Here is a 17,438-nt window from a genome sequence, read left to right as displayed (position 1 = left end):
GTTATAATAAAAGGATCTGCCTGCCTTGTGAAAAGAATGTGAAAATACCTGACACATATTTTTATTATAGAGATCCAACCAAATTAAATTATTTATTGTTAAATGACTTAGTTTTATCCATATTCTATTAAAAAGAATTCAATAAAGCTGATTTTCAACCTAGTTAAAATTTACTATTTAAAAATATCATTTATCATTTAATAAAATTATATTCTGAAAACCTTTTTATAATTTTGTAAATGAAATATTTAGTTTAAAGTTGAATTTAAATAAAAAGATAACTTTCATTTATTTTTTAAATAATAAATGTTAATTTTCTTCTAATTTAATTAATTTTATTAACACATGAATTAAATTAATACATTTAATAATAAATGGATTAATTTAATTCAATCTCTATAATAAAAAGACTTCACATATGTACATTTACCCAAAAAACAAAAACCAGCTCATTGGTCCCTCTACATCTTTTATCTTTTTGGTAATAACAGACAATGTTTTTAAGCATAAAAAAATAGTACTCAATTTTTTAGTACATAGATATTTGCAAAATAATTAGGTACGTGGACATAATAATGATGATGATGATGATGATGATGATGATATACATATGTTAAACTTTGGGTATGTATGCACTGTGATTTAGAATAACAAAACTCGTCCCTATGTGGGACATATTTTTGCATCCAACACTTTGGAGTTCAATCCAAATAACATAGCAATAATAATTCCTTACCTACAACATGCAGCGAACAGCAACACATCAAACATATTATAACATATATTTTGTTCAAGTATCCCTTGTGCTGTTCCTCCTGCCCCACCACTTCTTTTTCACCCTGTCAAGTGCACCTTCTTCATTTCCAAGTTTACTTAACACCACTTTTGTTTCTCGTAGCCTTACTGCATAATCCTTCTTCCATGTTTCAAACATCTGCTTCAATCTTCTAAGTTCACGATCCGGATTCAGGCTTGCTTCAACCTGCCCTGATTTTACTTCCACTAAGAACTTGGCATCATCACCGAAAACTTGACTCCTCTGCTCGAACTCCTCTGCCAGCCGACTTATAACACTCAAACCTGCACTCATTGGTCTCAACCCGTTGCTCTCTGGACCCTTATGGTTGCTTCCAGTATCCCAGCAATATTCTCTTTCATCACTTGTATTAACTGATGCATCTGAATTTCTCTCCAACTCGTCAACTGCTAGGCTCTTCTTTGCTATTGAGAGACTGGATTCTAGGGACCTCATTTGTTTCTGCCATACTTCTTCCATGGACTTCATTTTTACCTCATACTCAGACCAACGGCTTTCGTATTGTTGGAGTCGTTGATGGAGGATATCGTTTTCCTCTTCCTTCTCCCTCAGAACAGCCTCGGCTTTGAGAACTCGGCGCTGTACTTCAGAGAGAAATGATGACTTGACCAGCACCTCATCTGATTCATTTTCCTGCATCAAAATCTATTATTACTTAAGGTGCCAAGTGCAAATACCACCAGTAAGAAGAATACTAAAAAATTAGTCTGTATAACAGTCAAAAGAAAGATTCAAAAACCAAAAAGCGATCACAGAACACACTGATCCCCAAACAGTTTCAGAAACAGTTTTTTATGTTCTTTTGCAATACAAGACACATTTTCCAAGCAGTGTGACTATCGAACAAGTCTATATTGAACTAAGAAAAGTAGAGAAAAATGCAACGAGACCAAAGAAGAGAGGAGGATTTGCGAGAGTCAAGGCCAATTTTCAAAAGTGTTGGTATTTAATATAATAATATCCCCAAGCTTCAGTAATAAAATATGGAGAACCATCTTCAAAAAAAATATATGGATCAAAGATGCATTGTTACAAAAGAAAATTTAGCATCATTCCCCAGATAAAGTACGAAGGTATTTGATAAATCTTAGTAATAATGAATCACATGAAAACTCAAAACAAAGTAAAATTTGAGTTAAACACAATATGTTGGTCGATGTACCTTAGAGCCCCCAGGTTTGAGTAGTCCTATATCTTGAGAGCATCTTCTGACCAACCAGCCACGAATAACTACAGCATAGAGAAGGCATAATAGTGAAATTTTAAGTGACAATGATTTTCAGACACCGACTTAATAGAAGAAAATGTCCAACTTAAACCTGCGTTGACATATATCTTTCTAGTCTTGGCAGCCAAAACCTAATTTATCAAAATTCTCTTATGGAGGGCCATCAATTTCATAAATATTAAATGCTTGCCAGCCATCCTTTTTAAATTTCCTGGAAATTACATAAGAAATGCATTTGGATGTATTTGAAAATCTTTCACATAAACTCATGGTTAAAACAGAGAAACATCTCTATCCGCAAACTGGCCATACCATGGCAGCCAGGAAACAAAAAGAGGCATTACATTGCTTTGTATGTTTGTACTTTAAATTCAAGGTGAGAAAATAACCTGATTGTATCACAATTGATGCATCGTTAATTTTCTTGAATGTTTTCTTCGCATTCCTGCCTTTAATCCACTTTTGTATAACAACAGCAGCTCTATGCCTCTGCAGTAAGACTGCATATTCTTGCCTGGCTTTCTCTCCTCTGACAACTGTAGTGAGAGAAATAAAAAAATCACGTCTTGACAGTTTCTTATTTTGTATAATATAACTTAAAAGCAATAAAAATCAGAAAATGTGAATACATGACTGCAAGGTAGCAATCCCTCTTTGAAGCTCCTTGAAGTGGCGCCAAGCTTGATGCCCTCTGAAGCAGCTTTGAACACGTAAAATGCCATGAAGAGTATGATTCCTTGTATCCTCGAGAATCCCAATCTGCATCAATTATTAATCTTATATGAGTTTATCAAGAAAACACAATAAAACATACTGCAGGATATTTTACAATTGTGACAATCAAGAGATAGAACCTCAATCTGCTCAGAATGTCCTTGTAATATCAATTAAACTCAAGGTTACGAAGTAGATAGACATTCTTAAGCATTTCTATTTTGAGTTACAAGCATTGACATCAATGTTTTCAAAATTCACCTGGCTTTCAAGACTTTTGAGGCGAAGAGTTACAGCACCAAGGCATTGGGATTGAGTTTGACTCGAGTCAAATAAAAATATCAGCATTATAAAGAGAATGTATTTATCTATTTAAAAAATCCATATTATTTTGTTCTATTTTTGTATAGACAATGCCAAAATGAAAGTATGCTTATGATAATCTTTTTTTACATAAATAGTTTCAACAAAGGACTCATGCTCAAAGGGTAACTACTTAAACTTTATTGTGCATAATCAAAATATGCATTCTATTTAACTGGCTCAGCGTTATTCAGCAGCCAAGGAAGTCTAAAAACACAAAGCCCACTCCCCCTTTTCCTAAAAAGAGCCCCATAAAAGAGGGGGAGCAAAAAGTGGGTAAACCACACAAGATGAACCCATCATGATCCTTTTACTGACCTGCCCAGTACGGAAAAACAATTTTGTGTAGCCAACTTGGTACATCTCTGGCAAAATGTTGAACTGATGAAGAATTGCAACTGAAACGCTAAGTGGATCTTGGGAGGCAACATTTTCCAATAGAAGAAAACCATACCTGAGGAAAGGTACAAAACAAACATTAACAGCTAAAAACCCAAAGAAAAAGTGAAAATGAATCAATCCTGAACAGTTATGGACGAACTCTTAAAAGTCAAAACAAGAAGAAAAAAAAGAGAAGGTAAATGCATCTCACTTCAACAAACAGAAAATAATTTCCTCTTCGTTACCTTCTTGCAAACTTTTGGTGAGACATTCTGCTGGGAAAGCCAGACCGTGATATACGAACCACCTCTAGGACTCCACAACATCTCAGTTGCTGCAAAACAAGTCCTTGCTCATATGATCCAGGAGACTGTAAGTTATTAGGCTTTATACACCGTATGAAATGTGGAGTAGTGCTCTCTAGACGTTGCATTAGTTGGAAGAGTTGACTCTGAGTTATAGGGGAAAAAATGCAACTATGATATCCAAAAGAGTACCATTCAAAAAGTAGCAGAGTTTATATTAACACTATGATTTCCATTCTAAGGACAGAAATCTAGTCTCTTTCATACTCCAACCATATTCCATATTCACAAAAAGGCTGAACTACTTTTACAAGAAAGCCAAGCACATAAAAAAGTTGAATCAATAATTCAACAGAGACTATATTAAGTTCACATAAAATAATATCAAAGGACACAACATGAGAAATAGTGCTAACCTACTAGGATGACAACCTCCACATGTATTGAATCTTAAATACTTCACTAATCACTGGGATTGTCCATGGATGCACAATCGTTTCATGGCAAATCAAATCAAACCAAACCAAACCAACCACTATTGATTATTTTTAAAAACATGCATAACTTTCTTCACTCTACACAGCAGGTGGACCTCATACAAATAATTAAACAGTCATCAAAAGCAAAAGAAGATCAGCCAATAAGCAATGAAACTAGTCTTTTCCATGAATGAGAAAAATAAGAGATTTATTTTAATTGAAAAGGTTGTAAATGCTGCACATTAAAATGTGGTAACGATCTAAATATAGACCGGATCAATTGGATCCAGTTACATTGGAGATGGACCACCCATCCCAAATTGATCAGTAACAAATTCTGCTAAAAGCTAAAGAGTTTCATAAACGCCAAGAAAAAGTGTTGAATTGTAATACAAATAAGAAAATCAAAACTCTCTGTTTCCTTTATTAAATAGAAAGAATGAGAAGATACAAATTTTAACATGTAATACTTGTGCTTGTAATTCCATAGAAGCTTCTTTCACATATTCATGCTTATTAATTATATGATAGATATACATTCTGAACCAAGGGTGCACTTGAAATTTGGAAAGGAATTAACCTTAAATTTTGTTGCAACACTTAGCTTCTGGGAATCTGCACCACCAGCTTTATGTAAAGGACCAACTACAGCCTTTTCAGATTGGTTGAGCATATTTGATGCAAATATCTGAGGAAGGTGGCACGAACACAAGGACAGTAGTTGAATTGAATCCAGGTGTAGCAAGTCTCTGTTCTTCTCAAGAAATCCAGTTGTGTCATATGTAACCTGAGTTGGGGACCAGGAAGAAATGTCAAATGGTCACATAGAAAGAATAAATAAAAACCGCAAGTGACACATCTTTCTTCCACCACCAATATTTATACAAAGAGGAAAAGGAGAAGGAGAAACTAGATGCAAGCCCCTTTGAAACACAAAAAGAGGAACACTAGAATTAACAACCAATGAATTAGAAAGGTAAATACCTCTCCTGCAAAATGAGAGACAGTAAAAGCTTTTTCTCGCTCTCCCCTAAAACAAGGATTAGAATTCAGATGCTGCTTGAGCTTGTTGGCAAACGTGATGTCAGTGCCATTTGGAAAAGTGGATTCCTCATCTAACAGAGACAATAATCCCAAAGGTTTCTGCATATAACTTTTAAAAAAGATTAAGATTTGAAGAAGCATAGTTCATAAATAGATGCTGCAAAGAATAAAAGATAAAAAAAATAGAGGCGAGCATCAAAATTTCAGATCAACTATTGTTGTCATTCCCACAATTTCTACCTTCAACTCAATGAAAAGACGGGGAAAGAAATATACATGCTTTTCATACTAGAAATGTAGAATATACAATATATTTATGTACATTCTTTGCTTTAGTACCATGTAATATGATAATTAGCAAATCTTGTATAGGACACAAGCAACTTTTGTTGAACCAAATAACAGGAGTGCAGGAAACATACCATGAAAGCTACTTTTTCATTTCAAAATTATAAGCTAAGTTTTTCCCTTTTTATACAACCAAACTGAAGAGGTTATGAGACATGAAGAATAGCAAGATCAAAATGACACCAAAGCAGGCATGCTTTTGTGGGACCCTCAAATAACAACATTTGCTTGAAAGTATGTTTCCTACACCAAGCACATACATGGAAAGCATACCGTTAAGCTGAAGCATTAAAAAAGAACTCCTTACCTTTTCAAAAAGATTAAGACAATCTTGGTTGTCATCAAAATCAACCTTTGCCCAGTCAATGCCATCTTGGATGTATTCCTAAAAGGGAGAAAAAGGATTAAAAATCATTGTGAAATTCACAGGTCTTCTTTGGATTAAATCAAACTACTTCTCAACCAACACTAACTGACCAAAGAAAAAGCAAATCAATGTATTATTATCTTTTATAAAAAGATTAATTCAAGAGTTAAAACTTTTCTTGAGCAAGTTTATCTTTCAGCATTCGTCATTAGCTCATGATGGAGAAAGTTTTTACATGCCCTCACTTCAACTGCATAACTTCAATCATCAATAATTATCTTGAAAACTCAATGATTCATCACTATGCTAACTCTCCCCAGCCAAAGAAAGTGAATAGATATTTTCCATTATACAAATTCATAAAACTTTCAAGCTGCCACTGGACATTATTAACCCAGTATAAGACATACCAACTCAGAAAGATAGAAGAAATCTATCAAGTTTCAGTCAGATTCTATAAATGCCATGACAATTCAAATCAATCAAACTCTTAATCCAATCATATGAAGCAGAAAGAAGGTACCTCCTGCTCCAACTTGAATAAATGACGATTAAAGTGCTGCTGCAATCTCTCATTTGCATAATTAATGCAGAACTGCTCAAAACTATTCCTCTGTATAAACAAATGATGTTGAATGAATAACACAAGAAAATGTCAAATGTGAATTAGGGCCACACACACAGGGAGGGAGGAATAAAATAAAAATGTCAAATGTGAATTTGGACACACAGGGAGCCACACACACACACAAGTGCGGCATAAGCGAAACGTACACCAAATGATTCAAAGCCATAAATATCAAGAATGCTGATGGATCTGCCAGTTCGCCTCTTGCCAACAGCAAGCGATTTGTTAATTTGTTCTACCAGCCACTCAAACAAACATGCATAAATTGATTTTGCCAACGCATCTCTTGTGTCGATCGCCTGAAAAATGAAAAGAGTATATTTATTATGTCAGAAAGTCTTAAAATGAGAATATCAAGAAAAATGCTTCCAACGGTAACAGGTTAGACTATAGGAGTCAGTCAGAGTAGGCAGCTTAGAGATTTAGTGAAGCTGAAGTGTCATGCATGAAACACACAGCAAAACATAATAATAAGATAATTTAATTCATCCCATTTGAACGAAAGAGAGCAAAACCTTGCAATTATAAATCCCATTTTCATTTAGATAAGAATAGACAACGCTGCAGCAGTCACATGAACCCGAAGATGTTGTATCATCAAATCTTCAGTCATGTGAACCCAAAAATGTTATATCATCAAATACTTTCATATTTAGTTCTCTAATTTCATTATTCGAAACATGGCAGAGCAGTCATATACATATTTCCATAATCATGGAATCTTAGAGATTTCCTCCAGGTTAAGAGGAGAGATACGGATATCAGGTAGCATAGAACTAGAACAATATTGAGATCAAAGCAACCCAAGCCTTCTTCCAGCCAGCTTCAGTAAACGGGCAAACCTTCAAACATGACGCAGGAAAGCCATGAGGGAGAAAAATAAGTCCCAGGAATGTTAATCAAAGTTTCCACATAGAAAATTTTTTATCAAAAGAAACCATCTTTTACATGCTCTACCTTAAACCTAGATACCACACTTACACTTTTAAAGACTAACTAGACAGTACAATATTTGTGCAATGAAAGATTCTTACCTGGGATAGTGTTAGTTTTTGGATAATATTATCATGACCAACTCTCATTTTGCGAGTAGATAAAGCCAGATTCAGGTCCACAGTTTCACATCCAATCAACTGAGCTACATTGATTAGACCTGAAGTAATATTATAGTCTTCAGAGATCAGATAAGCTCAAGCAAAGCAGCAGAAGTAAAATAGTAATAGAAGCAAAACAAGTTACATATCATGCCAACGAAGAAATTTTAGAAGGCATATCAGCACCATTAAAAAGAAAGAAGAGTGCAACTGCCTAATACAAAGGAAAATAAGTAAAAACTAAAAAAACAAGAAGACCTAGTATAATGGAAACTTGGCTCTGGCACAAAGAATTCTCACCCATAAAAAATCTGCCAGTAAAATCACTAAAACAACAAACGGGTCTAACAAACAAACTAGCCTTTAATACCATTTTCTAGGCATCCAACCTAAAATTAATTGGCAATAAGTATAGATATATAACTTAAGTGTAAGGCCACAGAAAATTCTAAACTTAACCGATGAGGGAATGTTATGTGCACAATTGCAAAAGGTGTGGGACTTGGAAGTATGGGATTCCTAGTGGCGTTTAATGGACTTAGGCTCTCCAACCTCTATTGCTGGCTTTTGGGTTGTCTTTCTCCAAGTCAATATCAATTGGTATCAAAGCCAGTCACCATCTCTCTCAGTTGCAATCGTGCAACGTGGGTGGTGATGTCAGTATTGCAGTGTTTGCCCAGGGCTAGATTAAGCTAACACAAACCCAGCCCGCATGGGATTTGGGACTGCAGAGCGTGGTGGACCATTATGTGCACAATTGCAAGGTATGGGACGTGGACCTCACATAGAAAGTATGGAATTTCCTAGTGGGGTTTATATGCACCTAGGCTCTCCAACCTCAATAGCTAGCTTTTGGGGTGTGGTTCCCCAAAGATTCATATCAGGGTAAGACCACTTAATGGTGTTTAATTTGAATTTATCTTGAGCCTCCATTTCACTTTTTCCCTTTCTAAGAGGAGGAATTTGAAGGGGAAGGATACGGGAAAAGCTATATGGAAGAGTTTTCTAACATCTATGAAGGGTCACAAGGTATAAAACAACAACAATAATAGAACAGAAAAGCATGAGGGTAATCCAATTAGTAAGAATCTTTTCAAAGTGGTTTTTGGAAATTTCTTACTTTCATCTGCCACAGCTTCAACATGGTTTTCATTATCAATCATGTTGAATGAGATATTTCCCAGCCATAGTACTGCAGCAAGCATTGCAAAGACACTCTCTTGGTCTTCTTCACTAACATGGACAATATCCAAAGCTTCCTGAAATTAGACCATAAAACAGTATATACCATTTATTGTGGCAAATGACTATGAATGGAAGAGATATAATTAATGAGAAACAAGTAAGTACCTTAACAATGTGAAATTGTTCAGCATCATCCATCCCAGTAATAGCATAGCAATTACTCTGATTCAAATATTTATACTCATTCACATCCTTCAAATTTAGCTTCTCTGTAGGCCCAAAATGAATGAGCAAAGGCAAAAGGCATAATTGAATATTGCAAAAAGTTGAACACGATTCTTTAGAATAACATAATTAGGAGATTATTCCAAGAAATTAACAGCATAAAAGGGAAGGAAACAGAGTAAGCTATTCATCTCATGTATACTTTGCTACTACCATATTTAGGAGAGTTAAACTCAAAATATGTATTGAGGCATTCATTGTGGAAAACATTTGCTATTGATAGAAAAAAAAATACTCATAAGCTCAAAGATGAGAAGAATATGCAACCTAGCAAAAAAGAACACACTTGTATCCCTAGATGTTATTGAAACAAAGCATATTAGACCAAAGAGAAAATATACCTCGGAGGGTACGAGGAGCACCAGCACAAAGCTGATAAAAAATATGGTAAGACCTTTCTCCCTCCGCACATTGGACCACTCTAGACTGTTCATATAATAGATTAAAGATTAAATTATCAACTCATACGTAGTAAAATAATAGACCAAATGGCACAAAACAATGAAAAAAGGTGTTATAAGAACTACCTTCTCTAGTAAAACTGCCCATTTGGAGGAGAAAACATATTCAAACTTGATGTTAGTTACAAATTTTAAGAAGGAAAATTAAATATGCTCAAAGAAATGAATTTCAATACAGGACATCAGTAGCAAAAATGAGCTTACAAGTTTGAATCTTGGCCCCGGATATTTTTCCAGTTTCACTAAAATGGATTTCAATCAACTTTCCCTGAGAAATATACACCCAAATTATTCTTCTTAGAATGCCATCTCATCAAGGAAAAAGTTTTTGAGAGGCAGGAGACTTACAAAGCGGCTTGAGTTGTCATTTCTTAATGTTTTTGCATTACCAAATGCTTCTAAGATAGGATTGGTCTTCAATATTTCATACTCTATTCCAATACCACCACCAAGAGCTGCCAAATATTGCATTGCTATCTTCGCAGTCTCAGTTTTCCCTGCTCCACTCTCACCACTAGAAAATGCAAATCAGAACAACCATTACACGCATAGACACATGGGATGAAAACAAAACCAGCTGTTATAAATCCCCAAGATGCGCTCCATTGATTATAATCAGATATTTCATGATACAAATTATTACAAATGTAATATGAAGTGTTGAATTTTAAGACTACATTCCACACCACTTATTTTCCGAACTGCATCAAAGCAGCACCACCACAACTACTCAAAAGTCAACATATGGATGCTAGTCAGAGAATAAAATATTACACATCCACAGAAAACCAATGATGTTCGAACCAATGATGCTAGTCAGAGAAAGGGGCTTTGAGCCGGTTGACCCGGGAACCAGATTTTTTAATTTATTATTATTTTTTTGAATTTTTAATAATTTTTAAATGGACCGGTTGAACCTGTCAGACCCATTGGACCGGCGAACCAGTGGTCTGACCGGTTCGACCACTGGTCCAGTTTAAAAAACATGCAGAGAAGTGTTTACTCAAAGATAAAGAGGACTACTGAAAGTAGGACAAATAAAGAGAATCTCCTAGAAAACTTACTAAAGAAAAAAAAGAGGAACCACCCAAAATTAACATGGAATTGGTTAAATGAAACTGTAAAAAATATACTTTACGAATTTAGGAACAATCTTAGACATCCTACAAATAGGCACTAAGTTAGAGGTCATCCTTCAAAAACTCTACCCCCCTCCCCCCTTTTCATCTTCATTGTTGTGCATCCTAACTCAATAAAAGTAGAATCCATGTAAAAATACACTCAGAGAAGGAAAGCGAACAAATAGCAACCTTATGATGATAGACTGATTTACTTCATCTGCATAAAAGAAAAAAGAAAAAAACATATTACAACCGCAAATTATTATAATATCAAAATTAATAAGAATAAAAACCAATATAACAACTTCAAGAAATTGAAAGTACCTTGTGTCATTTCTCGGATAGCTGTGTCTGCAATTGCATAGACATGTGGGCTCTCAATGGATTTATTCTTGTATGCTTCAATATAGTTATTTCCATATAAAGAAACCTTTTTAAAAGGATTGATAGCAACCAAAACTGGTCCTGCCTTCGTCTAAAATGAATATGATTATAACAATAACAGCATTAGTGAACACCAAACTTCAGTGCTGGTTCAAAATTAATAGAAATAAGTATGAGCTCTTACATATATCATATCTCGACTGTATCTATATTGGAGATCAAACAAGACTGATGGCTCATTTAAATAACTAAGTTGCATGAGATCATCCACGCCATCAAGGATATCAGGATTTGCAGGTATCAAACTATCAGAATTTACATTTAAAACCTACAATTGGAATGCAAGTAAATGAATCAAATGTCTACTTAATGCAAGAACTTATACTTCAAGATTTCTTATATTCCTTACTTTCCCATCAGGAAGAGAAATAACAGACTCGCTCCCTGCAGTTTTCACTATCCTTGCCAGCTCCCAATTCCCATTTGGAAGTTGAAACCAAGACTGAACCTTCTGAAATATCAAGATTACGTAATTCAGTAGTTGAACAAGAGGATTACCATTAACATGACAAAGACTAGAGCTAACCTATTATCAAACCAAGAGCAACAAATTACCTTTTTTGTAGTGTAGGAAGTTATGTCACTCCACCTGTGCTCAATGTTAGATTTTGACACTGAAGGCAATGGTGCAGCTGCAGAGACCAAGTCCTCATCAGCCACAGAAGGCCTGTCCTCAACGACCAAAGTGTTCCCATTATATGGTGAATCCTCATGTGCCTGATCAGCATCAGCAACACCATTTTCAACTCTCTCAACAACCTTTGCCCCCGAATCACCATTTTCAGGGGCACTCAAGCTGGCTATGCCATTATTTCCAGAATTTACATCAGCAAATCTGATGGGATTGGGAGTCGGAGAACCCATGAACCTAAAATCAACCGGCAAAGATTTAGTAAACCGGTGGGAAGGAGGAACCCCAGTTTTCTTAGACATTTTCTCCTAAGTGTTTCACAATCATCAACCCTGAGATTTGAGCTTTAAGACAATGTAATCATATAAAAGGGTGAGATCAAAAGGTACACTTTGTTTCAGATTTCACCAAAAGTTTCATCCAGCTTTAACAAAAGACCCCACTTGAAGACTTATCCAGGCAATGCAAATGGCGGGGACCATTGTTTAAGATACAGACCCCAGTGCTCTTCATCCTCGGTCGCCATTAACAAGCTCAAAGCATAAAGGCGGTTAACGGTTTACTATCACAGCTAGAATTTGCTATACGTTACACGACAGCTTCCTATAAACTTTGAGCAATTTCAAATCACCAATCTAATATTAACTTAAGAAATTCTTTAAAATCTTAAATCAAACCTTCAAGCTTCATTTAATTTCATATTTTTTCTTCATAAACGGACCTTACCATTTGGCTACTTAAAAAAATAATGTGAATAATAAGGAAATAAATAATTAAAACTACTCATAGTAGCAGCAAAGAATTGTCATAAATTCGAAACTTTTCTTCAGTTTCTCAGTTTTCTCAGGAAACAGACAAGCATTGGCATGAGAATATATGTATAATATATATATATATGCGAAATCTAAGCCGAACCAAGCAAGCAATAAAATAGCAAATAAGAAAGAGAAAAAGAAAGCAGAATTATCAACATTCTTCACTTACCTCAAGAAAATTTAGTTAAAAAATTAACTACTTCAAAGCCTCAATGGATCTCAAAACCCTAGAAAAAGGTACGAGATTCCAAAAAATTAAGTTACTAGGGAAGACGCAGATGAAAATGCGGGCAAAAGCTAAGTATTCTCTTTTTAAGTTAAAGCCATAAAAGGAAGCTCAATGTATATACTCTTATCTATCAAAAGAGTAGAATGATGGTGTATCGTGTTTGGCTTCTAAGAAAGTACAGAGGGAAAGAGAAAATCAAATGTGTCAGGAGAAGGATGCAGCTTTTTGCTTGTCTATCTCTTTTTTTCCCCTCTGATTTAAAGATTAAAATAAAATAATATCCGTTTTTAAAAAAGGGAATTATGGAATTTTTCTCTTTTTTTTAAATTTAATTTACGTTTCCCTCAAAATTTTGAATTTTGGAGGTTTTTAATTCCACCGTATAATTTAACGTTTTAGGATTATAAGCTGAAAAGACGATTTTGCCACTTTTATTTCCGAAATATTGGCGGCAGACAGTTTCAATTTCTCTGTTTTTTTCCCCTAATTCTTTCCATCTTCATGTAGACGACCATTGGCAAGACATGGTCCCAACTATTGAGAAGTTTTACGTGTTATCTATCATTAATTTTTTTAGTTTATCCTAAATATTCGTTAATGGGTTAAAAGTAAGAAGAAAAAGTGATTCATAGGTCCCAAGGGAGTAAACAAGAGATACAATGGGAGGAGTCAGTACGTTGGTCATAATAGGAGACAATTTGACCACCAAATAACAATGTTGTAGAGAACAAAACAAAAAAGTTAAGTTCTCCTCCTTAAACAATCAAACCATGGGAATGAAGATAAAAGGGATTCAAGTCAAATCACTTTACTCAATGAAAGCTAACCTTTTCTCTTGAGAAGCAACGTTAATAATGAATCACACTTACTTTTTTAACTAAAACAAAATATTACGTCTGAAAATACTAAAAAAATAGTGAATTAGTATTTTCAAAATTTCTACAAAATATTCCAAATGATAAGAAAATGAAAGAAAAACTTAGACATTCCTGTTTATAGTCGTTCAGTCTCAATTGCCTACCTTTATTACTTTAGCTTTCTACCACTAATAATTTCTCAATTCACTATTAGAATTAATATATTTCAAGGAAAAGTATAACATTTACAACAATGTCTTTTTCTTAATGATTAGATAAAACATTTCCCCATAACTTTTATGCCTAAACTAGAACCTTTCATAGTTTTTACGGCTCAATTAAATCCCTCCCAGCTTTGAATTGATGATATGTAAGAGAGTAAACAAAGAAATCTCTAAAGGGTATGAGTTTATAAAAAATTAAACTCTTGAAGAAATGAAATGAGAGCCTAAAGAATATTTATAAGAGAAATGAAAGAATAAATATTTGAATACTTTTCTCTTGATCTTGATGCTTGGTGCTTGGATCTCACCCTCTCTCTCTTCTGTTTTGAAGTATTCTTGAAATGTATTTATATCAAAAAATAAATTTGTGGACATTTATGATTGTTAAAGATGAATTCTAACCATTGGAAACATTAATTTCGAGCTTAAAAATTGTCCTTGCAACATATGTCTTAAGACTTGACAAGATGTCTTTAGATATAGCTGAAAAATAAATGTTATATAATCATTGGTAGGCTTGCCTAATGTTTTATTTTGAGTTAAATTTGATTGTTAATCTTTTTAAAAAAAATTTATCATCAACATTTAAAAAATATTTGAATTTATTTAGACAAATTTTTGAAGTGGCTGTGTGCTAATGGAAGTGATCACTATGGTCTTCAGTCTTACTTGCCATATTTGAAAGTTTAATTTTTTAAACAAAATGTTTGAGTTAATGATTATTGTTTGACATTGTGGAAGCATTCAAATTCATCTACGAAAATCAATCCATTTGGAAACAGATCTTAAGGATTGAATCAAATGGGATTATTTATATTAAATCCCTTGAATTGTGGTGAATACATCGAGATAGCCTTGAAGACATATCTTCAATAGTCCAATGTACATTGGTATTTATTAGTATATCGCATCTTGCTATTTTAGTTGTTAATAGGGTTGGGCTAAAATCGATATCTAATATGTTAGCAAGTCTTGAAAACTCTTATATATTGATAGAACTTGTTAGGTTTTGTAACTAAGCCAAGAGAACACTTATTTGTTCATTAAGGAACGTTTTTGTGAGAGTACATTTGATAGAGCAAAATTAATTTGTTGTTTTGTTTTATAACTTAGAAGTGAGAGATCTAGTTTTTAGATAATAAAAAAAAAAGAAGAAGAAGAAGAGGTTGTTATACCGGATTGTGATAGAACTTAAATCACTTGTTGTATTGGGATTAAAGATCATGGATTATTATCGCTAAGTTAGGTTTTGTAGATGTAATAAAATCGAAATGCATAAACATCTTTTGTGTTGTTTTTCTTTATTTTATTGTAGCAGTAATTGAAGTGGCCACTATAGTCAAGTATTTCTATTCAAGTACTCTATTTTATAAGCAATTAAATAATTGTTCTGATGGTTCTTTAAATTAAAATGCTAACTAAAACATTAAAATTTTAAACATGGCAAATCGTATAATGATTTAAGTGGCATATTTTATAATTTTATAATTTTATAATTTTTATTTTCTAAATATTTTATAATTTTAATATTATTTATTGACTAGGCATATAAGACTAATATGTCGGCATGAAATATACATTGATTGCCATGCGGGTTGGCGTAAAAAATTAATGTTGTGGTCAACATTTTCATTAAAAATAACAAAATTGATCCATTTTGAAAGGTTAATGATTAAATTTAACTAAAAAAAATAAGAATCAAATTGACAAAAATATAATTTTAAATATTGAAATTCTTAACCATTTGTTACTTTTATATTATGTTCTAATTAAATAAAAATTACTTAATATAAGATTATAGAATACAAATAATGTAAATTAAATTACATTGTTTTCAGACTCCAGAAATAATATGCCATTGTCAAATTTTATTAATTTTTGGAGTATATAAAAAATTTATTTCTTAAAATAAAGTGAAATTTGAATGAAATCGATTGATGGATAACATGTGGAGTACCAAACATCATCATTTTCAATCTCATGGATGTATTGTATATATCATTAATTTAGCATGGCGGTGGTTAACTTTTTGTTGCATAATAAATACATACACGAATGCACTTTTACTTTTATGACACATGAAAAAATTGGTTTGCAAGTTAATTAAAATAACATAGCAGGTAATTCTTAAATAAATGAAGAAGATGTATACTGTCTCCAAGTGAAAGTTTTGAGATTTGACACCTATCCTTAATCCATAATTTTATTGAAGAATTAATGGTGGTTTTCATTTTTTTTATTAACAAAAAAGAATATAAATATAAAGGACTAGGAGGAAACACAACTGAAGATAAAAAAAATAATCAAAATTTAAAATATTTTTATATATTTAGAGTTAAGACATAAAAGATTGCACAATAAATCCAAACTATCCCAAATGCATCGCATGCCTTAATTTAACATCATGAATAATGAATTTTAAGACACATTTGATTTGTCATTAAAATTGTTTTGGAGGATCCATATTAGGTTATTTTGGATACTTAGGCCTTGTTGATACAAAGTATAATATAAGAGGAAAGTAAGGAAGAGTAAGTGGTGGTTTTGTGGAGACTGATTCACTTAACTCGTTGGAGAGTCGAAAAGGAATACGAGGACAAGTTGGTTGTTGAAAGAGAGAACAATTGCTCAGAGTAACTTTAAGGGTTAGGAAATCAATCCCCTTTTCATTATTGGGAAGGCATTTATAGGAGAGATCCTTTTGTCCGTTAGCGTGATGTTGTAGGATTGGTGTCTAGCCCCATCAAGTTTGTAAATGACTTTTATGAACGTGAAGGAGATTCATGGTGGACCTATTCTGTTATTCCTTTGATTAGTACAAGGTGTTATGGTCAAGTAGACCCTTTATTACCTTGAGAGCTATTTGCACTTGAGGAGTGTTTACATCTAAAAAACGAGTGTTTAATAAGTGAGTGCTTATCTCATCATCGAAGAGCAAGAGAGCTTGTCAAGAATGCTTATCCGATGGGTGGTTCACGGAAGGATGTCATTCCACTTATCAGGACGGATGGTCAATCAAGATATTACCTCAAGTGGAGTAAAAGGAGAGGTCAACACTATCTATCTTACTAACATGTGTCCAAGTGACTTTGAGGCACAACAATTATATTGAATATTTTATTTTGTTTGATAATATGAAGTTAGAAAATTAAATATTTGTATCATGCTCTTATTTTATTTTTGTATTATGAAATTTATATATTTTTTTTTGATATGGTATAGGAGGACGAGTATGTTGCTCAAAACAAAATTATAAATAAATACATAAACAAAGCTTATATGAAAATTAAAATAAAGTAAAAAGAATTAAGAGTTTATATGAAATATAGAAATTACAATCAAAAGAATTTCAATAAAGGATGATGATGGAGAATATTGACAACAATGCATCATTTAGTTGTGTAAATAGTTTTCAAGG

The 17,438-nt window shown here is 33.3% G+C and overlaps 1 protein-coding gene across 3 annotated transcripts; it reads right to left on the bottom strand.

Annotated features, from left to right (window-relative positions):
• Positions 1 to 641: 641 nt before the first annotated feature.
• On the bottom strand, positions 642 to 13,193 carry LOC107931239 (myosin-1). 3 transcript variants are annotated; one of them, XM_016863067.2, is made up of 24 exons: positions 12,880 to 13,193; positions 11,820 to 12,132; positions 11,614 to 11,715; positions 11,389 to 11,532; positions 11,145 to 11,295; positions 11,010 to 11,037; positions 10,048 to 10,213; positions 9,904 to 9,967; positions 9,766 to 9,779; positions 9,580 to 9,664; positions 9,119 to 9,222; positions 8,889 to 9,027; positions 7,709 to 7,827; positions 6,821 to 6,973; positions 6,570 to 6,659; positions 5,987 to 6,064; positions 5,272 to 5,430; positions 4,868 to 5,074; positions 3,749 to 3,954; positions 3,441 to 3,576; positions 2,675 to 2,804; positions 2,435 to 2,581; positions 1,980 to 2,047; positions 642 to 1,450 (listed from the first exon to the last, which is right to left on the bottom strand). In XM_016863067.2, exons 2-24 carry the CDS (start codon positions 12,126 to 12,128, stop codon positions 791 to 793), a joined length of 3,459 nt encoding a protein of 1,152 aa, XP_016718556.2. In that variant the 5' UTR covers positions 12,129 to 12,132; positions 12,880 to 13,193; the 3' UTR covers positions 642 to 790. The 3 variants fall into 3 exon arrangements, with proteins under 3 accessions (XP_016718556.2, XP_016718553.2, XP_016718557.2); XM_016863064.2 differs by lacking the exon at positions 12,880 to 13,193 and having other exon boundaries at positions 11,820 to 12,212; XM_016863068.2 differs by lacking the exon at positions 12,880 to 13,193 and having other exon boundaries at positions 3,749 to 3,837; positions 11,820 to 12,212.
• Between the last annotated feature and the right edge of the window lie 4,245 nt (positions 13,194 to 17,438).

This window comes from Gossypium hirsutum, chromosome A12 (assembly GCF_007990345.1).
Source record: "Gossypium hirsutum isolate 1008001.06 chromosome A12, Gossypium_hirsutum_v2.1, whole genome shotgun sequence".
In the NCBI taxonomy this organism is placed as follows: Eukaryota; Viridiplantae; Streptophyta; class Magnoliopsida; order Malvales; family Malvaceae; genus Gossypium; species Gossypium hirsutum.
The sequence above is the reverse complement of the archived record's forward strand: the minus strand, read 5'-3'. Positions and strand labels throughout refer to the sequence as shown.

Coding starts and splice junctions, on each gene's coding strand:
- LOC107931239 (XM_016863064.2), bottom strand. CDS start 12,197: ATGTCTAAGAAAACTGGGGTTCCTCCTTCCCACCGGTTTACTAAATCT. Junction 5,075..5,271: donor TCTCTCATTTTGCAGGAGAG/GTATTTACCTTT, acceptor TCCCCAACTCAG/GTTACATATGACACAACTGG. Junction 1,451..1,979: donor TCAAACCTGGGGGCTCTAAG/GTACATCGACCA, acceptor ATTTTGATGCAG/GAAAATGAATCAGATGAGGT.